Source organism: Marmota monax, unplaced genomic scaffold, assembly GCF_021218885.2.
Source record: "Marmota monax isolate L192 unplaced genomic scaffold, Marmota_monax_Labrador192_F-V1.1 WCK01_AAM20220418_F8-fsc00008, whole genome shotgun sequence".
In the NCBI taxonomy this organism is placed as follows: Eukaryota; Metazoa; Chordata; class Mammalia; order Rodentia; family Sciuridae; genus Marmota; species Marmota monax.
The window spans coordinates 28,265,769-28,292,500 of record NW_026694432.1 but is presented as its reverse complement, the minus strand read 5'-3'; the positions used below and the strand labels follow the sequence as shown (position 1 = coordinate 28,292,500).

Sequence of the window (26,732 nt, the reverse complement as noted above, 5' to 3'; positions counted from 1 at the left end):
GGGGCGGGGGGTTTGCCCAAGGTCACACAGCAAATCAATGGCAGAATGGGGACTAGAACCCAGGGCTCCTGCTGGTCAGCACCCCTCCCCCACAGGTGCCAGCCTGAGACTGGGCCATGTGGGGGGCAGGGAGCTCTTCCTTGTGCATTCACATTCACCTTCCCAGTCCTTGGAATTCTGCTGAAGCGGACGAAGTCCAGACAGCTCCAAGATGTGTGCTGTCCTCCCTGGGGCGGGCTGTCCTTCCCAGCTCAGCCCACGGCCCATCTGCCCTGTGACCGTCCACTGCTCACCCCAGTCCCCTCCTTGCCACAGTCACTCCTGGGAAGGACCACCAGGCCGTGCCCTTCACACCTCAACCCCCTCTCCTGTCATGGTTTTGGGGATCCAGGGAGGCCCCCCTCCCACGTGTGTCCCACTTGCTCCTGTTCATCAGCGGATGCTCATCAGCCCTGAGTCCCCAGCTGCTTTGGGTGCTGGAGAGTGAAGGGGAGGTGCTGCAGCCTTGACCAGAGGGACATGCACCAGTGGGAGCCCCACAGCACCAGATCAGACCAGCGGCTGCCGGGCAGCCCTGGGGGCGTGTGGGGACCATGTATGTAAATAACTCGGGGTCAGTGTGTGTGCTATTACCTCCCTCTGAGTATGTGAGTGGCTTCTGCCAAGGCCTTGAAACGGACGGTTTCAAGGCTACTGTGATCCTGCACCAGGATGTTAAAGGTGGGTTGGATGTTGCCAGGCAGAGACGGTGGAGAGCTCCAAACCAAGGTTTGGAGGCAGAGATGTTTGGGGACAATCAGGGGACTGGCACAGGTGATATATGGCGGACTAGCGGGAGAGGCTGAGGCGGTGGACAGGGGCTGGCCTTCCTGGGGCTCAGGCATCCCTTAGAAAAGACAGAGCTTGACCAGCAGGAAGAGTGGCTGGGCGCCTGGCTCCTGGGTTTGGACCCTGAGGCTGGACCATCCGTAGCAGCTGCTCGGGAGGTGTGTGTTGACAGACTGGCCCAGGCCCCCATCTGGACAGTGGCTCCGGCCCAGACTGACTCAGCCTTTCATTCAAGAAGCAGAAGCTCCCTGGGCATCACGAGCAGAGTCCTGTCTGGTGCTGAGGCAGCCCCGTGGGTGCGGCACACAGGTCCCCGCTCCCCGGAGTTTAAGGTTCTGATGGAGGAGGCTGCCGTCGGTCCCGTGATGACCAGCATGCACAGAGACCACAGCCCTGGAAGTGCCTGGGAAGAGCCCCCGAGAGCACAGGAAAGCCCTGACCTTCCCAGGTGGGGAGCATCCGGGGTGGTGGCACAGAGCTGAAGGATGAGCGAGACTTGGACCAGCAGGGACAGGACCTCAGGCAGAGACCAGCTCAGGCAGTGGCTGGAGGTGGGAGGAGGGAGGAACCTGGGGACGGGCTGTGGCTGTCACAGAGCCCCAGGAAGCCCCATGATGTGAAGCCCCCTGTCTCTGGGGGCGGGGCCTGTGGGGGTTTCCCGGTGGACTTCTCTGTTTTTCTGGTGGCCTGGCCCTGCCTGGGGGTCCTGGGGACCAGAGTTCAATTGCTCTCCAGGAGGCCTGAGAAGGAAGGCTCCAGGCTGGCCTCAGGATGTGCCTACTGTCAGCTCCCAGCTCAGGCCTGAGGCCTGCCAACCAGACTTGCAGGTCAGATGGTCTCCACCTTCACCCCCAGAAGCCCGCTGGACTAGGAGGACAGAGAGAAAATCAACTTAGTGTGATGCAGGAGACAGCGCCCCCAGGGATCTCCAAGTTTGCTGGAAAAGACACAATCACTGGACTGGGCCCTGGGATACTGGGGAGACCAGTGCCCACCCTGGGGAAGCCCCCAGCCTCTGAAGGAAAGAGACCCACTGAGCCCATCCCTAAAAAGCCTGGCCCACAGCTGGAGATGAGGCTCAGTGGTAAAGAACTTGCTTAGCAAGCATGAGGCCCTGGGTTCAATCCTCAGCTCCGAAACAATGAAATACCCATGCTTCACAGCGGCTGCTTCCTGACAGGACTCAGAGGACCTCAGGGTCCGTGCAGGCAGGAGGCAAGGTCCAGAGGCCAAGCCAAGCTCATCAGAGCTGTGAGTGTCATGCAGAGAGTGGCCACCATGGGGCAGCCTGAGACAGTGTCATTCTGAGCTGTCTTAACTTTCCTTCCTAGGCCACAAACCCAGAAAGTACCACGCTGGCAACTCGGATCCAGCCAGGGCTCAGGTGCTCAGCCGAGGGCAGGGAACTGAAACCCTCCCAGTGCCCTGGTCACCAAGCCCTGAGTTCTAATATGCCCCAGGGCTGTGTCTACCCCAGAAAGAAGCCCCTTTTCCTTAGCAGCAAGGTGGCACTTCAAGGCTGCATTCGCCCAGAGGGAGGTCTTTCTTAATGGCCCGAAGCCTCCACATAGGTGAACAGCACCCTTAAACCTAGACACCTCCTGGTCGGTCCTGCCTCTCACTGCACAAATGTTAGGAGTGGACCTGGGCCTGGAACCCCAGAACCAGGGGACTCCCTGCTCCAATCTGGAGGCTCAGATGCTAAGGGCTACTTCTGCAGACCTGGCCCTTCCTGGGGTTCCCAGGGGCCTGGGCTCGGGCCCCTGGGCTGAGAAAGCCACAGGCTGACCTTGGAACATGCCCACTCTTGGCTTTGGGCTTGGGATTGGGGGCTTCTAGCTGGAGTCACATGTCAGGTCAGAGTCCTTCCCATCTTGGATGCTCAGGTGAGTCCAAGCCTGATAACCATGGGCCTGACAGGTGGCAGCTCCCTATTCCTGTCTCTCGATGTTTGCACAAGCCGTGCACTCCCCCCATCAGGCCACACCACACACACCTGTGCTGTGAGCTCTACCCACAGAGGTCTGTGTGTCTTGCCCCTCATCCACGCCTTCCTACTCTAAAGACAGACTGAAGCCACACCTGCAAGGTGCCCCATGTCCAACAATGGGAGACAGCCGAGACTAACAGTTACGGTCCATCTGTCTGGAGACTGAAGCTGGTGTTGGTAAGCTATGACCCAATGACCATTTTTCAAATAAAGTTTTATTTAAACACACCCATGCTCATTTGTTTGCCTATTGTTATGGCTGTTCTGCCCCTTACACAGAAGTTGAAGCAGCGATGGTCTGACCATTAAAGCAGAAAATATAGGGGCCGGGGATGTGGCTCAAGCGGTAGCGCGCTCGCCTGGCATGTGTGCGGCCCGGGTTCGATCCTCAGCACCACATACAAACAAAGATGTTATGTCCGCCGATAACTAAAAATAAATAAATATTAAAAATTAAAAAAAAAAATAAAAAAAAATAAAGCAGAAAATATCTACTCTCTCCCCTTTTACAGAAAAGGTTTGCCAGTGCTTGCTTGGAATCTGGCAGAGGGATAGGAATTAACAAGCTGGTGGAATAAATTAATAAATAAACCAACAAATCATGAGAAGTGGGGCGGGGGGGGACTCTGGGGGCAGGAATGGAGACCTAGGGTGAGACTGGTTTCTTCTCACCTCCCACCCTTAATACCCTCGGCAGGCCAGCCAGGGCAGGGTGTGGGCAGCACTCAACAGCTGGCCCCTCTGAAGGTCCAGTGGGGCTGAGTGGTGTTTGGGCCAGGCAGGGCCAAGGGTTCTGCTGGAATCTGAAGTTTGGGCCAAGGCTCCATCCTATCAACACTTCCCCTGACCTCCCGGGGGTCGCCAGTGCTTCCCAGCCTGCCGCCTCCTGGAGGTGGGCAGGAGCAGGAGGTACATTTCTTTTTACAAATAGGACAACAGCTCATCATGTTTGATGAACAGGCTCCACCTTCTTCCATGTCCCTGCAGGTAGATCTGTCATGGGAAAGCCCCCGATGGTATTTAGGACGCCAGGTTTCTAGCCCAGGACTCGTGTGGGCAAGCCTGTGCCCACTGGGCCTCGGTGTGTCCATCTGTAACCGAGAGGATTGAATAAATAGATCTGTGAGATTTGCCAGTGGCAGGCTGGGGCTCGCCGCACCCCCCCCTCCAGGCCTTGGTTTGTCTCTGTAAAATGGGGAGATGAATGCTGGGTCCTCCCACACTCCTGGGCCTGGTCCCAGGCCGTGGAGATCACAGATGGGAAAGTGCTTTGAGCTCAGTGGAAAAAAAGGAGCCCTATAAACTCAGGGGGTTATTACCCTGGAGATCCCATCAAGCATGGGCTCTGGCGGGCTCTGGCAGTGTTTTGTCTGACCAGCAGGGGGCACTATGAGGGGGAGCCTGGGCCAGATCCTGAGCTGGAACCCCTTGGTTCCTCCAGGAACACCTTGTGGAGGCCCTGGGGCGAGGTACCAAGCCTACAGCACAAGCTGTGGGGACACAGTTGTGAAGGGACAGGGATGCTAAGGTGCCCCTACCAAGTGGTGGTGTGGGGGGGTCCTAACTCAGTGAGATGGGGACTAGGGTGGGCGCTAGGCAGGCATAGTGACCCCTTGCCCTGGGAGCCCACAGGAAATTGAGGAGAGATGGCTCACCTAAAGCTCAGGCCAGAGGGCTGGACTGGAAATCCAGAGGGAAACACAGGCGGTCAGGGCTGTGGGCTCCAGGGCCACACTGCCTGGCTTCGAATGCTGGCTCTGCCACCTTGGGCAAGTTATTTCACCTCTCTGGGCTTCTCCTCACCTATAAAATGAGAATAATACTAACAGTCTGTACCCCAGAAACCCCAGAACTGTCGTGAGGACTACAGAGCTGATCCCGGGTAATGCCCCTCAGAACAGGGCCTGACCCTGCAAGCTCCTTATGTCAGTGGTCTAAATGTTGGCAGTGGAGGCCACCAGGGGCGTGCCACTTGGGGAGTGTGGTGAGGACAGGGCTGGGAAGGAGGCCACCTAGAGATGAGAGAGGGGCACAGGCTGAGAGGTTTGGGGGAGGGGAGCACAGGCTGGAGGCAGGAGGGGTGGTCGTGGAGTGGGGAAGGGAGTTTGAAGGAGGAGAGGGTGGCCACACACTGGTGCTGTCCCCATCTGGCTCTTCTGCAGAGTCACCTTCCACTGACAGGAGCCTCCTCTGCCATGTGCCCTGGGGCCTCTCTGAGCCTCAGTCTCCTCTATAAAATGGGGGAAAAGCCCCTATGTCATAGGGTTTGAAAGCTTCCCTAAGACAGCCCAGTTCTGGAAGGAATTAGATACCCGCTGCTGAAATCTCCTTGGCCCACAAGGGGCTGGAGCTGGCTCTGTCCCCACAGCCGCCACTGGGCCCATTGTTTGGGAAACCAGTCTAAGAGGAAACCCCCAAAACAAACAGCCTGGCTGGCCTCCCCTGCCCTGCCCTGCCCTGCCCTGCCCAGCCTCCCAGCCCTGGAGTAGGCAGGTGGGAGGGGAGAATAGCACGGCCAGTGGTCAGCGGGAGTGTGGAGGGGCAGCCAGGCGGGTCAGGGGCACTGACAGAGGGGCCCCAGGACTCACCTGAGGGGAGAGTGCTCCTTTCTGGAGGGGGGACAGTAGGCACTGGGGCCCCTGGGAGCACATCAGAACCCTCCCCAAGGTCCTGACCCCCACGTCTGGTAAGGAGCTGGACCGCCCCAGGCGGGTGGTGACCCCCCTCAGCAGGGCTTTGAGGCCTGCTGGAAGGACAGAAGCCAACGGGGTGGAGCCAAGGAGGCAGGAGGAAGCGGGTTCCAGCCGGGTCCTGACTGAGGTGGGGAGGACCTCTGCAGGTGGGCATCAGGATGTCCCAGGAGCAGGATGGGGGTGGGGAACTGGGTTCAGTTAAGACTAAAAGTTCCCTGGTTCCTGCACCTGGGTGAGGGACCCCTGTGTGCATCTCCTCTGATCCTCACCACCAGCTGGGGACACCGTGCACTGGGCAGTCTGAGGCTCTGGGGGCCGAGTGCTGGGATTCCAAGTTCTGTTAGAGTGGAACTCGCCACTCGTGATGATGGGGGTTTCACCTGGGGCTGGTGACTCTGGGGACCTTGAGCTTTGGTGACATTCCTGGGCCTGGCTGGGGCCAGGTGGAGGCCAGGGCTGAGCAGGAGTAGGGGTGAGCCTCTGATCCTGGAGGCTGCGGGTGGAGGGCACGAGCCATGTTAACAGTGAACATGAAGAGCAGGGAGGTGTGGCTCTGGGGACAGTGGTCACTTCCCCTTCCCCCAGCCCTAGGGGACCCCCTGAGTCAGAAGAAGGATGTTTTCTTGTTGTCCCCCCCAGTTTTCACCTGGAAACCTCTTCAGTGCCCCCAGCAGGCCTTCCTCTGGGGACCCTGGCACACTGGTGTGCTGGGGTCTGGGCTGCTCATGTGTGTCTGGGGAAATGTCCCCACAGTGAGGCTCCCATGAGGGTCAGGCCCTGGATCCCCGGCCCTGGGTCATAGAGCCCCTTCCAACTTGGAAACAAGGGCCAGACTTCCAAGGCTGAGGGGGTGGAATGGGGGGCAGGAGCCGGGCAGGGAAGAGGCTCCCTGGCCGGGGCTTGTCCACACTCTGGCTCCCTCTGGATGGGCCTGAGCTCATTCTCAGCATGGGACCCTCTCCCTTGACCTTGGCCCTCCTCACAGCCCCTCCCTCTCCCTGCAGTTCCCTAACCTTTCCTGTCCTCACCAACTGGGACCAGCAGACCTGGGCTCTGAGGCCCTAAAATCTAAATGCACCTGGGGACACTTCCTCCAGAGGGGGACAGGGCCGCTGGGTGGGACAGGGAGAGAGAAGCTTGCTGAGCGGGAGGCTGTGAAGAAGCTCAGAGATTTGGGACCAAAAAGGGAGATTCAGCTGTGACCAAGTGAGTTAACCTCACCGTCTCCACTTCCCGGTGGACCGGGCTGTGGGTTCGCTGGGCCCGGCGTACACTGAGTGCTTGGGAGCATTTGCTGTTACTGTTATTGGAAGGTGGCCTCACATGACCTGTCTTCCCCCTCACTTCTCATGAGGGAAACTCCAGGCTCAGAGAGGGTGTGGGCCCTGTTCTGGGTCACACAGCGCTCTGAGATGGCTGGGCTGGCGCCTCCCCAGGGCGGGTCCCTTGGGGTAGGCTCCATTGTACTCTCCCCAGCAGGAAACCGCTGCGCTCAGCACCCTGGGCAGCGGAGAAGAGGAACGAGTTTGGCTACGTGACTGGCCCTCCCTGGAGGCTGAGCCAGGATCAGTGCCCGGAAAACAACCTGCTGGGGTGGGCAGAGGGTGGAGGCCGCCCTGCTGGAGAAGGGGAAGTGGCCCAGGGCTGGCCTTCCCCCGGATGGTGCTGGGAGGAGGCTTCGGGGCCCTGTGCCCCAAACCTGCCTGAGGGGGCAGCTGGCTGCTTCCCTGACATGTGGCCTCTCTGAGGAGCCGTGGGCATGCGGGTGGGCAGCGAAGCCAGTGGGCACACGTGGCCTCTGGGGTGATCCGTGTGGGACGCCTGCCACTCATTGGCTCAGGCGTATGGGGATTCAGCGGGCATCCAGGTGGGAGGAAGGCTCAGCCCTGCCCACGGGCTGCTTGGCTCCCAGGGAGCTGGTACCTGCAGGGCCAAAGCCCAGAGCTAAGAGGCTGAGCCCCTGCGGAGCTGCCTTGCCTCCTGGAGCCAGGTGAGTCCCTCAGGCCTCCTGGAGCCATGGCCGCCTCCCCTCTGCATCCAGAGCTGACTTGGGGCCAGGAAACTGGCTGGGAGGACAAGGCCCTGCAGGTCCCCGTTAGGCCAGGGACCCCAGGGAGGGTGCTGAATGTCAGACCAGCCAGGAGCCAAAGGGGAGCCATTGAAGGAGGCAGCACAGTGCAGAAGGGGGTCCGATGAGGCCACGGAAGGGACCAGACTGGAGGCTCGGAGGCCAAAGCTAGGGGGGTAAAGACCAGGCCAGAGAGGAGGGGGTCTGGGACCCCCACCTTCTAAGGAAGGCCTTAGACATCAGCAGGGGGTCTGGGAGGCGGGAGGGGGAAGAAGGTGGGATGGAGGCCCAGAGGGTGAGGGAAAGAGGAAAAGAAACAGGAGGGCAGGCAATGTTGAGCAGAGCCTCAGCTGGGGACCCGGACACCTGTGTTCCCACGGCCTGATCAGTGGAGGCTCACTGTGACCCATTGCTTAAGGAAATGAAACTTGGGAAGAAAACCAGAAGAGAACACCCTGCCTCGATTACGAGAACTGCCCCAAGCGGCAGCTGCAACCCGAGCTCAGCTGTCCCGTCTCCTGCCGCCACAGCCGGGGATTTTGCCTCAACTGCCTGCTTTCTGAGAAAGACAACGTTCACGACACAGAGAGCTCCTGCCAACCCAGGGCTCCCGGACTCTCCAAGGCCCTCGGGGCCCATCTCTAAAAGGGGGCTCTAAAGTCCTGCCTCAGAGGACTGGTGGCAAGAATAAGAGATGCTAAGGCAGGCAAGGTGGCACTAGCCTGTAACCCAGCCACTTGGGAGGCTGAGGGAGGAGGATTTCAAGTTCAAGGCCAGCCTCAGCAGCTTGGTGAGACCCTGTCTCAAAAAACACACAAAAAAAAACTGTGGGGCTGAGGTTGTGGCTCAGTGGTAGAGCGCTGCCTAGCATGCATGAGGCACTGGGTTCGAGCCGCAGCACCACATAAAAATAAAATAAAGATATTGGTTCCACCTATAACTAAAAAATAAATATTAAAAGAAGAGCTGTGGATGTATCTCAGTGGTTGGTTGCTCCTGGGTTCAACCCCCACTGCTACAGGGAAAAGAGAGAGAGAGAGAGACCCTGTGTGGGGTGAGTGGCGTATAAGATCTAGAATGTCTGGCAGCCCAGGGACACTCTGCTCTGACACCGCCCTGGGAGGCAGATACAACCCACCCATCATGCAGAAGGGGGAGACTGAGGTTCGGGGAGGTGAAGGGGCTTGTTCATGACCACCCTGCAGTTCTAACCCCCAAAGCTGTTTTCTCTCCAGTAGGGGAGGAAAGGGGTGGGTGGTGGGTGCAGAATCCACCTGCCCCTCACTTGGCTTGGGGGAGAGGACTCCCATCCCTCCTCCCATCTCTCCTGGCCTCCCCCGCCCCCCTTACCAAGGGCAGGCCCTGAGAGGGATGGTGCCAGTACCCAGGAGACCCCTTTCTGGCCAGCACCCATGCTGGGGCTGCAGGGACTCCATGGTCTAACCCGACTCTTTTCTGCCTTAGCCACAGCCCGCTTCCTGTCCAGCTGCCTTCTGGGACGGCAGAGGGCAGTCCCTCTCGTGTACCCCATCCTGCCCACGGCTGTGGGAGGAGAGCTCACAGTGCTTTTCTCCAGGGCAGGGTCCTCTCTGGCCCTGGGTGCCCTGGCACTCTGCCAGCCTGCCCTGAGGGGAACTGAGGCCTCCCACGCAGAGGGGCTGCTGGGGCCCAGGTGGGACCTAGTCAGCTGGCTCCCAAGAGGGACCGGAGTCGTCCTCCTCCAGCCACACCTCTGGTGCCCAACCCAGCAGGGCCAGGGCCTCGAACGCTGGCTGGAGCCAGGCAGAAGCCGGCAGCCTGTCCAAGCACACCTGGCCAGGTGAGCGGGCCATGGGGCCCAGAGCCAGCTCATGGCTTGGGTGTAAACAGCAGCCCAGTGGGAAGCTGGCAGGCGCCTCCGCGGCCGGCCCCAGCCCCCTCCCAAGGAAGCCCCGCCCGGGGGGAAGAGGGTGTCCCAACTTGTCGGAGGAGTTGCCATCCCACACCTGAGCCCACGCTGGGCGTGTGCGGGGGTGACCGCTGGGGCCACAGAGAATCTTTGTCTTCCAGACCCCGCCCTTCCCTTCTCTTCCTGGCCGGCGCTGGGGAAGCTCCAGGCTCTTGGAAAGGCCAAGCCCCATCTCAGTTCCGCACACAGACGCCTCCAGGACCCTGGAGCCCAGCAGAGCAGGGGCAGGTGGAGCTGGATCATGCCCTGAGCGTGCTTTTGTCCCCTGCTGCCACCAGCTGAGAACTGTGTCCCTGGGAAGGAAGGTCTGCAGCCCCAAGGTTTCCTGAAGGGAAAAGAAAACAGATCTCTACCGGGCTCTTGACCCCATGCCCCAGTGCCCTGGCACCTCCACTTAAAGATAGGGAAACCGACGCTAGGCCTCCAGTGTTGGGGGGGCTTGGACCTCTTCTGCCTTATGTGCCCCAGCACATGGCAATACCTTAGGGTGAACTTGTGTAATGGACGGATGAGGCTCAGAGAGGGCAAGCGCCTGGTTGAGTCCACACAGCGAGAAAAGAGCTCTACTGGGAATCAACCCCAGGCCAGTGTGAATGCTAAATTCAGACCCACCCACTGAGGTAGGGGCATCACACACACACACATGAGTATGCTCCCACCCTTCTGCCCAAGTGCTACCTACACAAATACACACCCATGTGCGTGCACCCGTGCACACCCCCCGTGGAGCTCCTGGCCACTCTCGCTGCTCAAGCCCATGTAAGGGGGCTCCCCCCGCACCTCCAGCAGACAGGCTTCCTTCTGTGCTGGTCTCACACCCTCCTCTGTCACCACCCCCTCCTCCACGCCTGCAGCAGGCAGGATGGCACATGCCCGCTTCCACCCCCGCAGCCCTGCTGCCCTTTCTGCCTCCCCGGGCCCCAGCGGCTGCACAGGGCTACACTAGACGCCCTGGAGAAGGTTTGAGACTCACAGAGCATCAATGGCAGAGGCCCAAGCCCGGTTCCCACAGGGTGGATGGAGCCCCAGGAGTGGGCAGCATGCACCCACTCTGGTGGGCTAGTGCCTGGGTGGCATTGGAGGCTTGGCTGCCAGCAGGGCCATTCCAAAATTTGGGGTCCTCTCCTGGCTGTGTCATGTGGTCCGGTCTCAGGGATCAGCTTAAAGTGCAGGTGAGGGGCCAGGACACCAGGAGCCCTGAGCCTGCTTCGTGCAACCCAGGCCTGTGTGGGACCCAGCTGGGGTCTCAGGTCCCTGGGCAGCGGGGCAGGGAACTTGCTCTCCGGAGCAGGCCAAACCTGGAAGGCGTTCCTGCTGCTTCTCTCCTAACAAGGGACCCACGAGGCAGAGGTGGTCAGGGCCGCTCAGAGGCTTCTGGGAGGTGCAGAAGGCAGGTGCCCAGCTCTGGTTATTCATTTGCTCTCACAGCAATCCGAGGAGACAGGCACTAATGTCCCTTAGGTACCAACAGTATTCGTATTTTCCAGGGGGATAAACTAAGCCACAGAGAGTTAAGTCACCGGCCCCAGGTCCCTGACCCCAGGCATGTAGCTGGCGTCCCTGGCATTTGTTGAGAAGATGAAGCTGAAGGCAGATGTGACCCGCACAAGGTCAGGAGCCCAGGATTGGAACCCAGATCTGGTGTCAGAAGTTCTTGGGTTTCGGGTCCTCGGCTGAGCCTCCTCTGCAGCCCTGGGACCCACCCAGGAGGCACGGCTGGCGTCTGCCCTCGAGGGCACCCTGCACCTTGTGGCCAGCTTCCCAGAGCTCCCGACCTTTCCTTTCCAATGGAGGCTGCAAGAAGCAGCCCCTGACACAGGACCCAGCCCAGCCCTCCCAGCCAGGCCTGGGTGTCATCCTGCCACACGGAAGTGATTTCAGTCACTGATGTCAGACAGGGCCACTCTGTGACCAGGATGGATCAAGACAAAACATCGAGAGCACGCTGCCATCATGTCTGAATACAGACAAAAAAACCAACACCCTCCAAACCACAAACACGACCCAATGTCCTCTATCTTCGTTGCCTGAGTGACAGCAGCTTCAGCACCCATTCACTTCTCTTCCTTTCCAGATAAAAGCCACTAAGATCCCCCATCACAGGATCGCCTCCGCTTTGTGAGCACACGCCTGAGACAAAGGCTCCGTCTCCTTGCATCCTCCCGGAAGCACCCAGAACAAGCCCCTGTTTTTCCAGTCCTTCCTAGGACCCTGTGCGCAGATGGTCCCCGGCTTCCCAGGTGTGCACGCCCCTTCGTTCCAACCGCCAATAAACCCCCACTGCGCTCAGGCAGGTGACTCTGGTGGCCCTTGGCTGGGACCCTGCACGAAGTCTCACAACTGAACAAGACTCGGTTTGTTCAGCCCATTTCATTGATGCCTCTGGAGCCACAGCAGTGAGTCAGCCCCAAAGTATCAGCCCCCGGGAGGCACGACGGGGCCAGAGGGGAGCCTTCAGCTCCATCTGTCCCCAGGAGCCTTCAGCTCCATCTGTCCCCAGGAGGCCTATTTCCAGCCCTGTGGCTGGAGAAAGAATGTTCGCTGCTTGATGGTCCTGCAGCACCTGCTGGCCCCGTCCGCTGTCCTCTCCGCCCCAGCCCTGTGGTAGGGCGTTGGCACCTGCAGGAGGAGACGGAGAAAGGGAACGAGTGCTTGGGCCAGAAGCCCTGGGCCCTGCGCTTGCCTCTGCCTCTCATTTGCCATGTAGCCTGCTCCTCAGTTTATCCATCAGGACAATGGGTGGGTGAGGCCGAGGCGGGTGAAAGGTTGAAGGGACTTGCCCACCTGGGCCCGCTCTCTCCCTTGCCTGAAATCCTCAGGTTCAGGCAGGGCAGAAACCTTCTGGTCTCCCGCTCTCTACCCTGGTTCCCTGAGGGTTAATCCACCTTCTAGAACAGACACAGGGCTGACCTGAGGCGCAGGTGAGCATCTGGGGGATTCCATATGTCCCCGGTCACTAGAGCCCTGGCTGGGTAGGGAGCCGTGTTGCTCGTGACCAGTGGAAAGCTTCGGGCTCAGGCTCTGTGTCCTTCCAGCCCCGTTCCTCCTCGCTCCCTGGATCAGGGACCACATCCAAGCCAAACAGGATGGTCAGGACGGAGCCGGAGGTGGCCCGGGTAGGGCCCACAGGGCCTCGGGGCTCCTAGGGAGGAGGCGGTGGCAGTTGAGGAAGAAGGTCTCTGTAGCTTCATTCAGCTCTAAATCCTGCTGTCTGGTGACTGGGGATGTGGCATTCTCCTCTCTGCCCCAGGCGGGAGGAGAGGAAGGAAGCAGAGCTGGGGACTGAGGTGTGAGCCAACAGGTGACCTTTCAAAAGAAGAATCCTTTTCTTTCCCTGCAGCCCATCTTCAGGAGGGAAGAGAGAATCCAGAAAGCCTGTGGGTCCTTCAGTGCCCTCTCCTCACACTCTATTCAGATTCACCCTTCCAGGCCCTTCCACATCCCCCTCCCAAATGCCTCTCCCCTCTGCCCGGAAGTCCCTCCCCGCCATATCCCCTTTGCTTGGAGATTCCATCCATCAAGCCTCATCTTAATGTCACTTCCTCCAAGAAGCCTCCCCTGGTTGGATCTTGGATGTACCTATGGCTCTCTCTGCCCCTCCCTCCCAAATTTGAACACACTGAGTGGTAAGTCACTGTCTGTGACCTTCCTCCAGGGTTAGCAGCAGCCTATCTTGTTCACCCCTGAATCCCCACTGCCTGGGATGAGCCTGGCATACAGTGGGTGCCACATAAATGTTTGATGATGAGTGATCACAGTGATGGAGATGAGAACTTTAGAGGCCAGAGCTGAAAGCAAAGAACCTTAAGTTGGAAAGGTTTTGGTGGCAACGCTCTGAGCAAGATTTGGAGATTGGGGTGCCTGAGACAAGTAGGAAGGGGGTTGCCCTGGTCTAGGCACAGCCTGGCAAAGATGAGGAGAACCAGTGGGAAATGATGGCTCTGAGAGACTTCTACTTCAAGTAAGGCTGGGACTTAGATCCTGCTAAGGACAACTCCAATCCCTAGATCAATTTTTTGAAAAAAAAAAAAAAATTCATCTTCTTAAGACCACTGAACAGTTCAGTAGGTAGAAGCCAGGCGCAGTGGTGCCCGTGTGTAGTTCCCAGCTACTTGAGAGGCTGAGGCAAGAGGATCACTTGAGTCCAGGAATTCAAGACCAGCCAGGGCAACACAGTGAGATCATGTCTCAAAACAAAAACAAAACTTAACAAGGTAACAAGAGGGGCTGGGGTTGTGGCTCAGAGGTAGAGTGCTTGCCTAGCATGCATGAGGCACTGGGTTCAATCCTCAGCACCCCATAAAAATAAAATACAGATATTGTGTCCAATAACTAAAAAAATAAATATTAAAAAAAACAAGGTAGCAAAGAATTTTCTAGCAAAGAATATTCTAACCAGAATTCAGAAGGCAAGAATCCAGGGGAAATGTCCAGTGTGCAAGACCACATTTTCCCTGGAGCATTTGCCAACAGGAAAGAAACAGCTTTGAAACCAACCTGTGGTTGTGATGTCCTCATGGGGCAGGGGTGAGAGAAGGAGGGTAAAAGGTGAACCCAGGGACCCGGGGTGCTCAGTGGTGGAGTACCTGGTTAACATGGATGAGGCCCAGGTTCAACCCCCAGCACCACAAAAAAGAAAAGAAAAAGGAAAAAAGAAGGAAGAAAAGATGAGGAATCCAGTACTCTATGTCACCTTTAAATCAAAATGTCCTTGAATAAAGGTGAACCAAACCTTGAGCCCAGTCACATGGGTGATTCAAGAAATTCAGCCCCTGAACATGAATTAAAGGGCCTTGGATTAGTAATGACCCCAGGTATCTGGTAGACATGAACAAAAAACTTGTCTAAAGGGGAGTGACAGCATCTGAGGCCTCATATGATTCTCATAAATTATTTTCAGATGTGGTGAGCAGAGCACAAAGATAACCAGGCATACAAGGAGACAAGACCCCATGAGCAAGAATCAGCACAAACAAAAGACAACAGAGGTTGACCATGATGAGTTCTGATACAGGAATTATCAGACATTATGGCCTTTGAAAGGTGTTTAAAAAAAAAAACATAAGAATCACAGGCTTACAGATCCTCGTGGTCTAGCTGATCCTAAAATTCCACATGGAGATGGAAGGAACCCCTAATAGCAAAAAGAATCAGGAAAAGAACAAATTTGAAGGCTCATAGCTCCTTATTCCAAGATAGATAGATAGATAGATTACCTTTATTTTATTTATTTGTTTTTCTGTGGTGCTGAGGATCGAACCCAGTGACTCACACATGAGAGGCAAGTGTTCTGCCACTGAGCTACAGCCTCAGCCCCATGATTCCAAGACTTAATGCAAAGCTACAATAATCAAGACTGTGCCGGACCAACCTTTAGACAGACAAATAGACCAAAAGAATGTAACTTAGAGTTCAGAAATAAACCCACGTGTTTGTGCTCATTTGAATTTTGACAAGGGTACTAAGAGAAGTCAGTGTGGGGGCAGAGTTTTCAACACATTATGCTGGGACAACTGGACCTTTACATTGTGAAATAATGAAATTGTCCCTCTACCTCACACCATATACCCCAGTAACCATTAACTCAAAACGAGGGTGGAGGCCTCAGGAAGGAGATTCATGTCATAAGATACAAGAGAGTTTTCTCCCTCTTTCCCTACCCCACTCCTAGCTCCCTCTTTTTTCTCTACCACTGAGAATACAGCAAGGAGATAGCCATCTGTGTCAGGAGGGAAGTTCTTATCAGAATCCAGTCATGCCGGCACCCTCATCTCCGACTTCCAGCCTCCAGAAGTATGAGAAATGCTCTCTGGATTTCTGTGCCAGGCCCGCAGGTCTACGGCACTTTTGTTATAGCATCCCCAAATGAGTCAATATCATTAGTCATCCGGAAAATATAAATTAAAGCCACAGAAAGATGGCTAAGGTGGCTACACCAAGAAGAAAGACAGTGACAGGTGTTGTTAAGGACAACAGAGAATGGCTTAGTGATTGCTAGGGGTGAGGGGTGACAATGCAGTTTGGGAGGATGGAATATTCTAGAATTAGACTATGCTAGGCAGTGCTCTGCTCTACCACTGAGTTACATCCCCAGCTCTATATTTAAAAATCAAATATTAATATATTAATATTTAAAGATTATGTATGTGAAGACCCTCAGAAATAATGCTAAGAAACTCCAGCTAAGGTGTGTTGAGCGCTAACCATGCAGCCGGAGTCTTCTAAGCACCTTCTTGTGGGGACACTTGTCCCCCCACATCCCTACAGGCAGGGGCTACTTTTCCAATTCACAGATGAAAACTGAGCCGAGGGAGGCCGCTTACCTGAGGTCTGTCAGGAGGCCGAGTCGAGATTCAAACCCTGTCTCCCCACATCCTGCTGCTCTGAGATCATTGGTCATTGTCTGGAGAGGAGCCTGAGAGTGGGGGAGGATGTGCCCAGGTCCCATGTGACCCAGCACCCATCAGGCCTGGAGCCAGGACAGGGGCCTCCCAAGTGCCCCCCCACCCCCCATAGGAGGTAGCTTCAGGGGGCTTGGGGGCTGGGGTTGCTATTAGGAGCTAGGACTTGATTTCCTAGACCTTAGAGGCCTGTCCTTCCTCTGGGTGTTGGAGGGACCTCAGGGAAGTTTTCACAGAGAATAAGAACACTTGCTGTGCACCCCGAGCAGGGCAAAGTGCCACGCACGCTCTGATCCTGGTCCTCGCGAACCTTCCAAAGCCCCTTCTTACTGTATCCCCTGTTTATCTTGCTCTTTTAACTGTTGCAAATTTAGGGGTTCAGAGACCTGATGAAAGGTCTTGGGGTGTAGCTTAATGGTAAAGTGCTTGCCTAGCATGTGTGAGGCCGTGGGTTCAATTCCCAACACCGCAAAAAAAAAAAAATAAAACAGAGATGTGATGAAACCTGCCCAAGGCCACACAGCTGGTAAGTGGTGAAGTGACCCTTAGCTCAGCCACATGGGCCTAGCATCTGAGACCAAGCCACCACACTTGAATGGATGAGCCAGGACCTGTCCTCGGCAGACCCCAGGCCTTGGCTGTTACTTGACTGGCCCCAGAGAAGTTAGGAGAAGGCCGGGGAAAGGAGTTCGGGGAGCCTGGGGCAGGGCTGTGCAGCTGGGGGTGTAGTGGTGAACAGTGGCCTGGCGGAGGGGCGCAAGGTATGGAGGAGGAGTGGGCGGTGGGCCCAGGCCCAGCAGGGTCTTCCTGATTGGGAATCTGAGCAGCAAAGAGCCCTGGACAGACTTCCAAGTTCCTCTGTCACCCCCATAGACAAGTCCCCCCCTTCCTTGTGACACCCCCGCTGCCGTGACGCTCTCCTGCCTTCAGCTCTTCACTAGGGCTGCCAGCGGGGGGCAGGTGGGACCCTCCTTAGCTGCTCTGGGTCCCTGGATCACAGTGCAGCACAACCCTCGGACTCAGCCCAGGGCCCAGCCCACCTGGCCCTGCCAGGCAGCAAGGGGAGGGGGCACCTCCTCCTGTCCCCAAGTGTGTCCCCCTCCTGCTCAGCTCCGATTTGCAGGAGGCGCAGGGCTGGCACATCCAGGGACAGTCAACAGTGACTCAGGGCAGCAGCTGCAGCCCCAGCGTGGTGACTAAGACTTGGGGCTCCCCCCTGGTAACGGACCCTGCACCCGAGTCTGCCAAGAAGGGCCTGTGTGTCTGCTGGCCTGAGTTGGAAGGGCCCCTCCTCCTTTCTGGAAGTTGGGGCTCTGTTGGCAGCAGCATCCAAGACCTGGGTTGGGGAGGCTTTCTCAGGGAGAGGGAGAAACGGGGACCGGGCTGCTGGGACATGCTTCCTGGTGATCAGGTCATGCACACGTCCAGCTGACACTTATAAAGAGGGGGGCATGTGTCAGGAGAGTGAGCCGGGGAGCCCACCTGCCTGAGTTTCAATTCTAACTCAGGCATCCACTAGCTGTGTCACTTTGGGCAAGTCACTTGACATCTCTGAACCTCACTTTCTCCACCGGTGAGATGGGCATAACAGGAAAGTATTCATTGCAAAGTGTTCTCAGCAGCATTTTCTGGCTGTTCTGAGTGACCTCTCAATCTTGCCTTCTGAGCAAGTGGCGGACAAGTCCCCAGCCCTCCTGGGGCTCACACAGCCAAACTGCAAATAAGAATCCAAATACAGAAACAAGATCCTCTCAATGGCCTGGTGAGTGCTGGGAAGGAAGGAGTTGAGGTTTATGACAGAGTGCAGAGGGGTGGGGGTGTCAGAGAAAACTTCTCTGAGCAGGTGACAGCTGAGAGACTCCCCCCCCCCCATGAGGAGGTAGCTGTGTGACAATCTGTGAACAGAGTACTCCAGGCAGGGGAACAGCGAGGGCAAAGGCCCTGAGGCAGGAATAAAGCCGCCAGGTGGGGACAGGAGACAGGCAAGCTCACTGGTTTGTCAAAGGACCTTGGCCTCTATCCTCACCCCCAATTATGACAAGAAGGTCTCCAGGCAGAGACAAATGTCCCCTGGGGGCAGGGCAAAATTGCTGCTGGCTGAAAACCACCGGGTGAAGGAGAATGTGGCCAGTAGCCCTCCAGGCCTCTGTCAGGAGCGGGTGTTGGGGGAGGTCCCAGTGGGCCCAGCCTTCCCCCGCAGCCATCACGGCCCCTTGGGGTCCCTAGGACCCTGCCTCCCCTCCTCTCCACGATCTGGCCTCCCACGGGGCCTTCCCTAGATGGCCCCCTGGCATGTGCAAGAGGCCCTCCAAAAATTGCCTTAGGGGAGGGTGGTCACAGAGCCACCGACCAGAAAAGCCAGCCTCGGAGAGCTGCCCTCGGCCCCCACTCAGGGGAGGGGGAGGGGAGCCCGGGACTGAACAGCCCCTTCCCCTCAGAGCGCTGGCGCGTCCTGCCCACCTCTGTTCTCTGGGTCCCTCCTGTCTTCCCACTGCCCACCCAGGCATGCGCCACCCCCCTGGCTGGCTGGCCGCCCTGTCCCCGGCTCCCCTCTCTGCCCGGGTCCCCCCTCCCTGGGCCAGGCTGTCTCTCCCCAGCGGCTCCAGTGGTTTGGACGCGCTCAGCGCCTCCTGCCCACATGACCTCACTTCCCACTTGCACACGCTCCCCGCACACACGGCCCGCGTATGTGAGCTCACACAAACACAGGGACACATGCACACGTGGACCAGATCTGCGCCCAGGGAGGCTCCCTCCATCGAGGAGGCCCTGTCCCCACCCCACCTGACCACTGCCCAGAAGCAGAGGACCCCTCGCCGTCCTCCTGCCTCCCGTCTCTCTCAGGGCAGAGGGGCTGACCTGGGCAGGAGCCCTGCCCCCTCTCTCCAGGTGGGCCCGCCACCTCCTCTGTCCCCCCCCCTCCTTCTGCAAAGGTGGCTAACCCCGGCTGGGAGCTGGAGACCCCTCGCCCTGGGAGACCTGGGTGCGTGCCTCGGTTTCCCCTGTGGACAGGAGTCTTGCCCTCAGTCTGGCCCAGGACAGCCACAGGGAATCTGCAAACAGCCCCCTGCCCTCCTCTGACCCCTGGGGCCCCCTGAGTCTGGGCCTGGGACCTCTGCAGTCAGCCCCCCACTGGCGGTCTGTCTCCAGGAGAGCTTCCCAGCAGACTTGGGGGGTCGGCAGGACGGGGAGCCGGCCCTCTGCCTTCTAATTTAGATTCCTGGGTTTATGGCAGGAAGCGCAGTGAGGCTGACACTGTAATTAAGGCGATTCCTGAGGCTTCAGGAGGAGGCGAGGAGAGCGCTGCCTGCCCCCGCCTCTCCCTACCTCTGCCAGAAGCCTCAACCTCAGAGCCCCAGCAGCTCCCCTGCCTCGCTCCCCAGCTCTGGAACTCCATTTTGCATCCCAAGAACTCAGAGATGGGCAACTGCATCCCCAGGGTCACACAGCACCGAGGGGGTACCCGCCTGAGCGGCCTCTTGGCCTCCCTCTGCCAGCTGTGGCCCAGCCCAGGGACAGGGGAGCCCCGACATGTGGCTCCTTTGTTCTCTCCTCCCTGGACCCCCATCTTCACTGAGTACCCCTCCCCCTGCATTCCTGAGGTGTCTGGGCAGAATCTGGCCAGGGATGTGGCAGGAGGGGCAGCTCCCACCCAGGGGTCAAGACCAGGGCAGCAGCCTGGGCATGAGCACCCGCCTGCGGCGGAGGCCTGGGGATGCGCTGGGGGCATGGTGGCCAGGAGATCCGGAGGCTCAGCCTCTCTGACTGTCCCTCCCATCCATGGGGCCCCAGGGGTGGAGCTTAAATTCCTGTTGTGCTCCTTGCTGTGTCCCCTGGGCCTCTCCTCTGGGCCTCAGTGTTAGCATCTGTGCAAAGGGAGCACCATCTGTGCAGAGACCGGGTCTCCTCCAGTCCCTGGCTGGGCTCAGGGGATGGTGAGACCCCCCCCCAGAGCTCTGGGTGACGTCACCAGCCCCACTCCACATTTTGTCCCTCCCTGCCAGGCTCTGTGGCCTTGGGCACCCCATCCTCTGGGCCTCTGCACGTTCCTTGGTAAGGATGAAGGGCCCAGTGGAGCGAGGGTCTCAGACCCTGGAATTTCACAACTGATACCAATCCAAATTATGCAGCAGGCCTGAGTGGGCTGTGACATTTTGCTTTGCCAAGTTGGGGCAAAGCAAAATGTCAAGCACAAAGACACAGGAGAAGCAGAGGTTGAGACGTCGCTGCACACCTAGGGCTCAGTGGCCTGTCCTTCACAGCTGGCTGGGGACACCTTTGTCCTAGACAGCTTTGGATTCTGCATGGATTGGGGCTACCACCTTGAGCTTGTGTCAGTCTGGGGGCGGGCGTGTGGGTATCCAGGTGGGGAGGAGGCACTGTGAGGGGCGAGGGTGGCACCCCGCCCAGTGAAGAGCCAGGCTGCGTCGTGGCCACAGCCTGAGTTCCTTGGAGAAAAGCCTGGGGTCCAGGTCCGGGGAGGAGATATGATCGAGGCAGGGGCAGGAGGGGTGCGCAGCATTCCTCTGACCAGGGAGAAAGGGGACTTTGTTGCCCGGAGCTGAGCCACCCCCGGCCTCCCTGTATGCCTGGGCACTCTGCCAGGGATGCAGAAACCCGCGATGGGTGCACCAGGCCTCTGTCGAAGCCTCTGCCTGCCCCGAGCTGGGTGTCCCCTGCCGGCCATGCTGCCCTCCAGCTGAGGGCCTAGATAGGGGCAGCAAAGGTACAGGTGGCAGCGGGGCGGGGCTCAGCCTGGAGCCCAGGGAGGGCGGGAGGTTGGGGTGGTGGTGCCCAGACTGAGGAAATACCCCGACAAGCTGGGGGCCAAGTCAGGGAGGGCAGGTGACAGCCCGGGGCTCCCACTTTCACGCTGCCTCTGTCAGCCTCGTGACAACCCTGGGGGAGGTCCACTGAGAAAGGGAAGCTCAGCCAAGGGACTTCCTCAGCCCTGACCCCAAAGCTCCAGCCTCCGCAAGTCCTGCCCCCTCCTCCCAGCTGTGGGGAGACTCAGGGACATCTGGGAGAAGAGCAGCTGCCCTTCTGTCCCCAAACTTGGGTATGTGAGTGCCCATCCACCAGGTCTGTACCCCCACGACTTTTCAGGCTTATAAGATCAAAGGGCGTAGCGCTCAGTAGGTGTCTAATAAGTGCTCATTAGTACCCTGGGTGACCAGGCAAGCCCCTCTGTGCCTGTCCCTGTATGTGCCCTCAGCTGGCCCCCCAGGCCATCCTTTGGGCACCTTTGCCTTCTCTGCCTGGCTTCCAGTGACATTTTGTCTCCTCCTGAATGACCCTGGGAGTCCCCTGGGGTAGCCTCCTCATCCTACAGGGGACGTGGGGGACCCGGTGCAGGCTCTGCTGGCAGCCTCCTCCTCAGGCCTAGGGTGACTGGCATGGAAGGCAGCTCAGCCGGGGAGTTCTTTATCTCTGTTGTCCCCTCACGTGGGAAGAGGGCTGGGGACTGGAGATGGCCCCTGGTGGTGGCAGCAGGGCCTCACTCTGACCTGGAGGCCCCGCTGGGGGGCCTGCCAGCTCTGGAATGCACAACCTCTGCCATCCCCTCCCTCAGACACGGTTAAGACCCCAGCCCCTGCCTTTGTCGCAGCCTGGCTGGCTTAATAGGATTGGGCGGGGGCAGAGCGGGCCTCTGGTAGGGGGCCCCCCTGCGCAGCCACAATGGGGCCCTGTGACATCATGCTGCCCCCCACTGTGATGTCAGGGGCTGTCACAATGGACATTCCCCAACGCCCAGCCTGGGGGCGGGACAGAGGGCTGGGATGGGGTCGTGGGGGCGTGGCCGGGACACCTGCATGCTTGGTGGCTCAGGCCTGGGAGTGGCCCTGAAGGACAGGCTGGGCAGAGGCTGCAGCCCCACAGAGGCGGGAAGAGAAAGCCACTTTCACTTAGAGGGCAGTGGGGACAGGCAGACAGCTTGGGTATGGGGTCTGGTAGCAGAGATTTCTGGAAAGGTCTCAGAGGACAAGGGGTCCCAGGGGTTCTGCAGGTGGCTGTGGTTTCCACAGGTGGGAACAGGAGAGGGGGGCCTGGGAGGGCCGGGGATGGAGAACAGGGGGGAGGGAGGGGCGGGCGGGGTATGGGGTAAAATCGAGGGGACGGCCCCTGTGGATGCAGAGGAGGCCTGTCCCAGGGCTGCGACCACCTGAGCCCAGACGCTGCGGTTGCTCAGATGCCCCTGGGCCCCCAGCCCTGGGGGAAGGCCGGCCCCTCACCCAGCCGTCCCCAGGCTGCCTGGCGCTGCCAGACCAGTGTGGAAACTGTGCCGTCCGTCCCGGCTCCCGCTGGGGAATGTGATGAGGCTGCTGGAATGGGCCCGGCGAGGGCGAGGGGCCGTCCTGGGCCGGCTTCCCAGCAGCCCGGCCAGCTCCGCCGCGGAGGCTGGCTCATGGGGTGTGGAGGGGAGAGCCAGACCCAGATGGCGGGAGTGGGCCCGCTGCCCCAGAGAGGACGCCAGGGTGGGAGCCGGCAGCGGGTGGTTATCCCAGCCAGGAGGGACTCCTCCAGGCCTCCATGTTACAGAAGGACCCGCTGAGACCACAGCGGCCTGGGCACATGCAGGGCCCCAGAGCCAGGGACAGAGGACGCCCATAGAATCGGAGCCGGGTGTGGTGGCGCACCCCTGGAATCCCAGCTGTGGGGAGGCCGAGGCAGGAGAACCGCAGGTTTGAAGCCAGCCTCAGCAGTTTAGTGCGATGCAGTCTTAAAATGCAAAAAAAAAAAAAAAAAAAATATATATATATATATATATATATATATAAAATAAGAAGTTCTGGCAGGGCAGTGCTCCTGGGTTCAAACCTCAGGACCTGCCCCCACCACACACACACACACACACAAAAACAACTGTCTTTTTCAGCCTCAGGCTCTTTCCACTGGATCTTAAACCCCCAAGGCTTCTAATTGCCCCTTCTTGTTAGGCGGTGAGATGAGCTGGTCCTTGTCTGATGACTGTAACCTTGCTGAGCTTCAGTGTTCCCATCTAATAATGGGAATAAATCCATGCCTTGCAGGGCTACAAACCTTCAATAAGACAACATGAAGCCAGGCACCATGGTGCACACCGATAAGCCCAGAGGCTTGGGAGGCTGAGGCTGAAGGACTGCAAGGTTAAGGCCAGCCTCAGCAACTCAGTGAGACCCTGACTCTAAATAAAATATATAAAAAGGGCTGGGGATGAGGCTCAGGGTTAAGTGCCCCTGGGTTCAAACCCTGGTACCAAAAAAACAAGAGTCTCAGGCCTGGCTCAGTGACTGGCACATAGTAGGTGCTCAGAAATGTTTGATGGCTTCTCTGTTTCTGTGGTTCCAGTCAGCCAGCAGGAGCTGAGCCACCTGCCCCACAGGTAGTCCCGCCCCAAACCTGGTCGGACATGGAATAATCTTCCCTGGGGCACCACCAGGATTTCAGGTCAAGCCTAGCCAGTCCTTCTCCCTTTTTATCTATCTGTTTATTGAGCAAATATTTATTGCGGGGCCAACTGTATCGGGGAACGAGTGATCAGTGTCATGCGCAGCCTGGGTGCAGCCCAGAGGTCCGAGCTGCAGATCCAAGCGCTTTCCAAGTAGGTGCTCCTCAGGCTCCTGTTTATGGCTCACGGGGCCCATCCTAGATCCTGGGCCACAGCCAGGGCTGGGGGGTGTGAGTGGGGAGGAAGGGCAGAGAGCAGGCCGGTTCCTCTAGGATTTGCTAATTAATTGGGTAGTCGAAGGCCGGTTCCGGGCGAAACTGTTTTGACTTGTACCCAGATGGGAGGCTGGAGGGAGGGACGAGTCCCCTCCCAGAGCTCTCTAATTGCTGCCTTTGTCTCTGTCAGGGTTTTGCTGGGCCCTGACTGCAAGGCCCTGCAGCTCAGAGCCCAGGAGGGCAGCAGGCTGCAGGCCCACGTCCCAGCCGGGAAGACCGAGGCGGCTGGTGGCAGGGCTGGTGGTCTAGAGCCAGTGTGGAGGCAGACGGGGGCTGTCCCGGTCACCTCCCAGGTGTGAAGGGGAGGCTGGGGCCTACCCATAGACCTGGAATCAGGCAGGGCCAACCTCCTCCTGACATTCCCCGTCCCCTCATCTGACAGCCTCCCACTTGGTCTGGGACGGAACTTCCTCGAAGAAGCTGCCTGGACCCTCCAGATTGGGTCAGGTGCACCCCCCAGTTTCTGTTCCACCGGCTCCTCTTCTGCCTCCGTGGCCCCCACTGGACTCATGTGGACAGAGAGCGGCTTCATGTGACTCTGTGGCTCACTGCCTGGCCTGGCACAGAGCAGGAGGTGACCAGAGGGAAGGAACAGAGGGACAGACACTCCGGGTGTCTGGGGTCTGTGGCAGTGTGGCCTCAGTGTCCCCAGAACTAGTGATTCCCATACCTCCGCTAGCGAGGCACCCATGACAGGAGGGAGGGCAGTGTCCGGTCCTGGGTGCCGAGGGAGGCCGGCGGCCAGCTGTGCAGCCAGGCCTCTGTGGCGCGGGGCGAAGGGCTGGATCAGCACCGCCAGGGCTTGACTTGGGCTCCCTCCTGCTGCCCATGGGCTGGTGGCCCTGGCAAGCTCAGCCAGCCGCTGCAGCCCTGGAGGGTCATGAAAGGATCTAGGCCAAGCCCTTGGGTGCAGTGTCGGGCCCAGCTGACCTGGGCAGGTGCTTGCTGATGTGCCCGATCTTGCCCCGGGCACAGGCTCCTTCTGCCCTCGGTGGCTTGTTTGCTTTTTCACTCGTGACGGGAACTTGGATCACTTGGTCACGAGCTGCTGGCTGGGTTTCGCTGCTGTGAAGTTACTTTTTCCATTTTTTAAAAAAATTTTAGCCCTTGCTGTACTTCCAGACTTGCAGTCCTGGGGACTGAGCCATGGAACCCGGGGCGCCCCACCACTGAGCTGCATCCTCAGCCCATCCTTGTTTCTATTTGGAGACAGGCTCTGGAACTTGCTCCAGCCTCAGTCTCCCAGGTCCTTGGGCGTGCTTCGCCCCGGGCTCGGCCATCTCTCCCAGGGGGCCTGGTTCCGTCTGTTGGAGAAGCGTGTGGAGGAGCCCAGGTCTGGGGCTGGGTGTGCATGTTATTAGAGGGGTGTCACTGCATTCCGGCCTTCTAGGGGACACAGCTTAGTTTGCTTCAATTTAAAAATTAAAAGTTTCCCTTTTAGCCAGTTGTGGGGTCTCTGGGGAACTAGAGAGAGCTGCCTTTGAGTCCAGGGTCCGTCTGTGGCCTCTAGGCTTGTGCGGGCTCCCAGGCCCCGCGGAGGGCCTCAGGTCCAGCAGGGCTGTGAGGGAGCGGGAGGGAGCACGGGACTCGCCAGGTCCAGCCCTTCCTCGACCGTGCCTGCTCACCAGTGGGGATGAGCTCAGCGGCCTGGTGGCTTCAGGAACGGGCTGACCCCCTGCTGGACCAACAGCTCTGTGGCCCTTGTCCAGCCAGAGGTACAGTGGCCACCTGAACCAGGCCAGGCAAGGGTGAGGCCCCAGGAAGTTCTGCTGAGCACCATGCCAGCCCACCTGGTGGCCCAGCACTAGTGAGAGGGGAGGAAGGCCAGCTGCCCTGACCTCTCTCACCCTGCCCAGCCCCAGCCACACCCGACCCAGGAAAGTCTCACCCAGCAGGGAGCTGGGCAGTGCAGGCCTTGCCACGCCAGGGCAAGCAGCATCTGTCCTGTCCCCCACGACTCCAGGCTGAGTCGATGCTGCCTCTACCAGGGACGGGAATCCTGCCACGTGCTGCTTAAAGGCTGCAATGGCTCCCTATTACCCTCAAGCAAAATCCCACTCCTGGACCTGCCCTGCAAGACCTTGGCGAATTCGGCAGAACCCGTGTCACGACTTCAGAACGCCAGGCTGCCGGCAGGTCCCTTGCACAACCCTGGCTGCACGCCCCGCACCTGCCCTGCCAGCCTCGCCCCTCCCACGGCCTCGCTGGCCGATCCCTCCCAGTCCCTCAGCCTCAGCCCTGGGGCTGCCTCCTTCGGGAAGCCTTCCTCCAGATCGTCTCCGTGCGCCTGGCCCTTCCCTGGTGGCCTGTGTTCAACACCTTCCCGAGCTCTGCTTCCCACAGCCTCTGACCCGCAGGGCAGCAGCCGGGTGCAGCGGGGAGAGGTTGGGACTGGGATTGGGGGATTGAGGTGCCCTCTTCACACGGCCAGGGCTGACCCCCATCTCCCAAGGTGGCTCTAGTGGGTGGGAGAAGGCAAGGGGGAGGTCAGTTTGGAAAGTCCAAAGACTCTGCTGTGTCTTCTGCAGGGGACGAGGCCCCGGCCAGCATCCCTTGGTCCCCTCTGTGAGAAAAGCATCTCAGTGGGATTCCCAGCTCTGCTTGCCATCTGGCCTCTGCCCCTCACTTGCTGTGTGGCCTTGGGGCAAGCCTGTTCACTGGGCTCGGCCTCAGTTTGCCTCTCCTGTAGAATGGGGCCACCCACAAAACCCGTCACAGGTCGCTGAAGCTCCGACAAGACAAAACCTGTGAAAAACTTCTGTAAACCTCTGAGCGCCGCTGAAGAATCTCTTCCAACAACTCCGTGGAGCCGTGTGGGAGGGAGGCCGGCAGCTGCCCCCACTGCGCGCCTGCCTAGTGCCTGCCTGGCCCGGCCAAAGCCTGGAGATCAAAGGTGACTGAGGCCTGCTGGCATGGAGGCCGGGCTTGGCAGGGCCTGCTCCCTGGCCCCCTGCCCACCTCCCACCCACCCCCGTTCCCAGTGACACGACATGCCTGCCTTACACAAGAAGCTCTGTCTAAACACCCGGGGTTAGTGGGGAGCCCTTGCCCGACACCCCACACAGGAGGCCTCTGGATCCCCAGCCCGCTCCCAAGGCCG

The 26,732-nt window shown here is 58.9% G+C and overlaps 1 protein-coding gene and 1 long non-coding RNA gene across 3 annotated transcripts; both read left to right on the top strand.

Moving 5' to 3' along the window:
• The first annotated feature begins 9,093 nt into the window (after positions 1-9,093).
• On the top strand, positions 9,094-15,920 carry LOC124109797 (uncharacterized). Of its 2 annotated transcripts, XR_006857096.2 has the most exons (3): positions 9,094-9,398; positions 9,629-13,153; positions 14,428-15,920. It is a non-coding gene; the product is annotated as an uncharacterized LOC124109797 (long non-coding RNA). The 2 variants fall into 2 exon arrangements; XR_006857094.1 differs by lacking the exon at positions 14,428-15,920 and having other exon boundaries at positions 9,629-13,602.
• Positions 15,921-23,410: 7,490 nt separating this feature from the next.
• Positions 23,411-26,691, top strand: LOC124109794 (uncharacterized). Its single transcript, XM_046468585.2, has 4 exons — positions 23,411-23,510; positions 23,763-23,925; positions 24,015-24,206; positions 25,621-26,691. The coding sequence occupies exons 1-4, from the start codon at positions 23,455-23,457 to the stop codon at positions 26,092-26,094; spliced, it is 885 nt and encodes a 294-aa protein (XP_046324541.1). The 5' UTR covers positions 23,411-23,454; the 3' UTR covers positions 26,095-26,691.
• Positions 26,692-26,732: the final 41 nt, after the last annotated feature.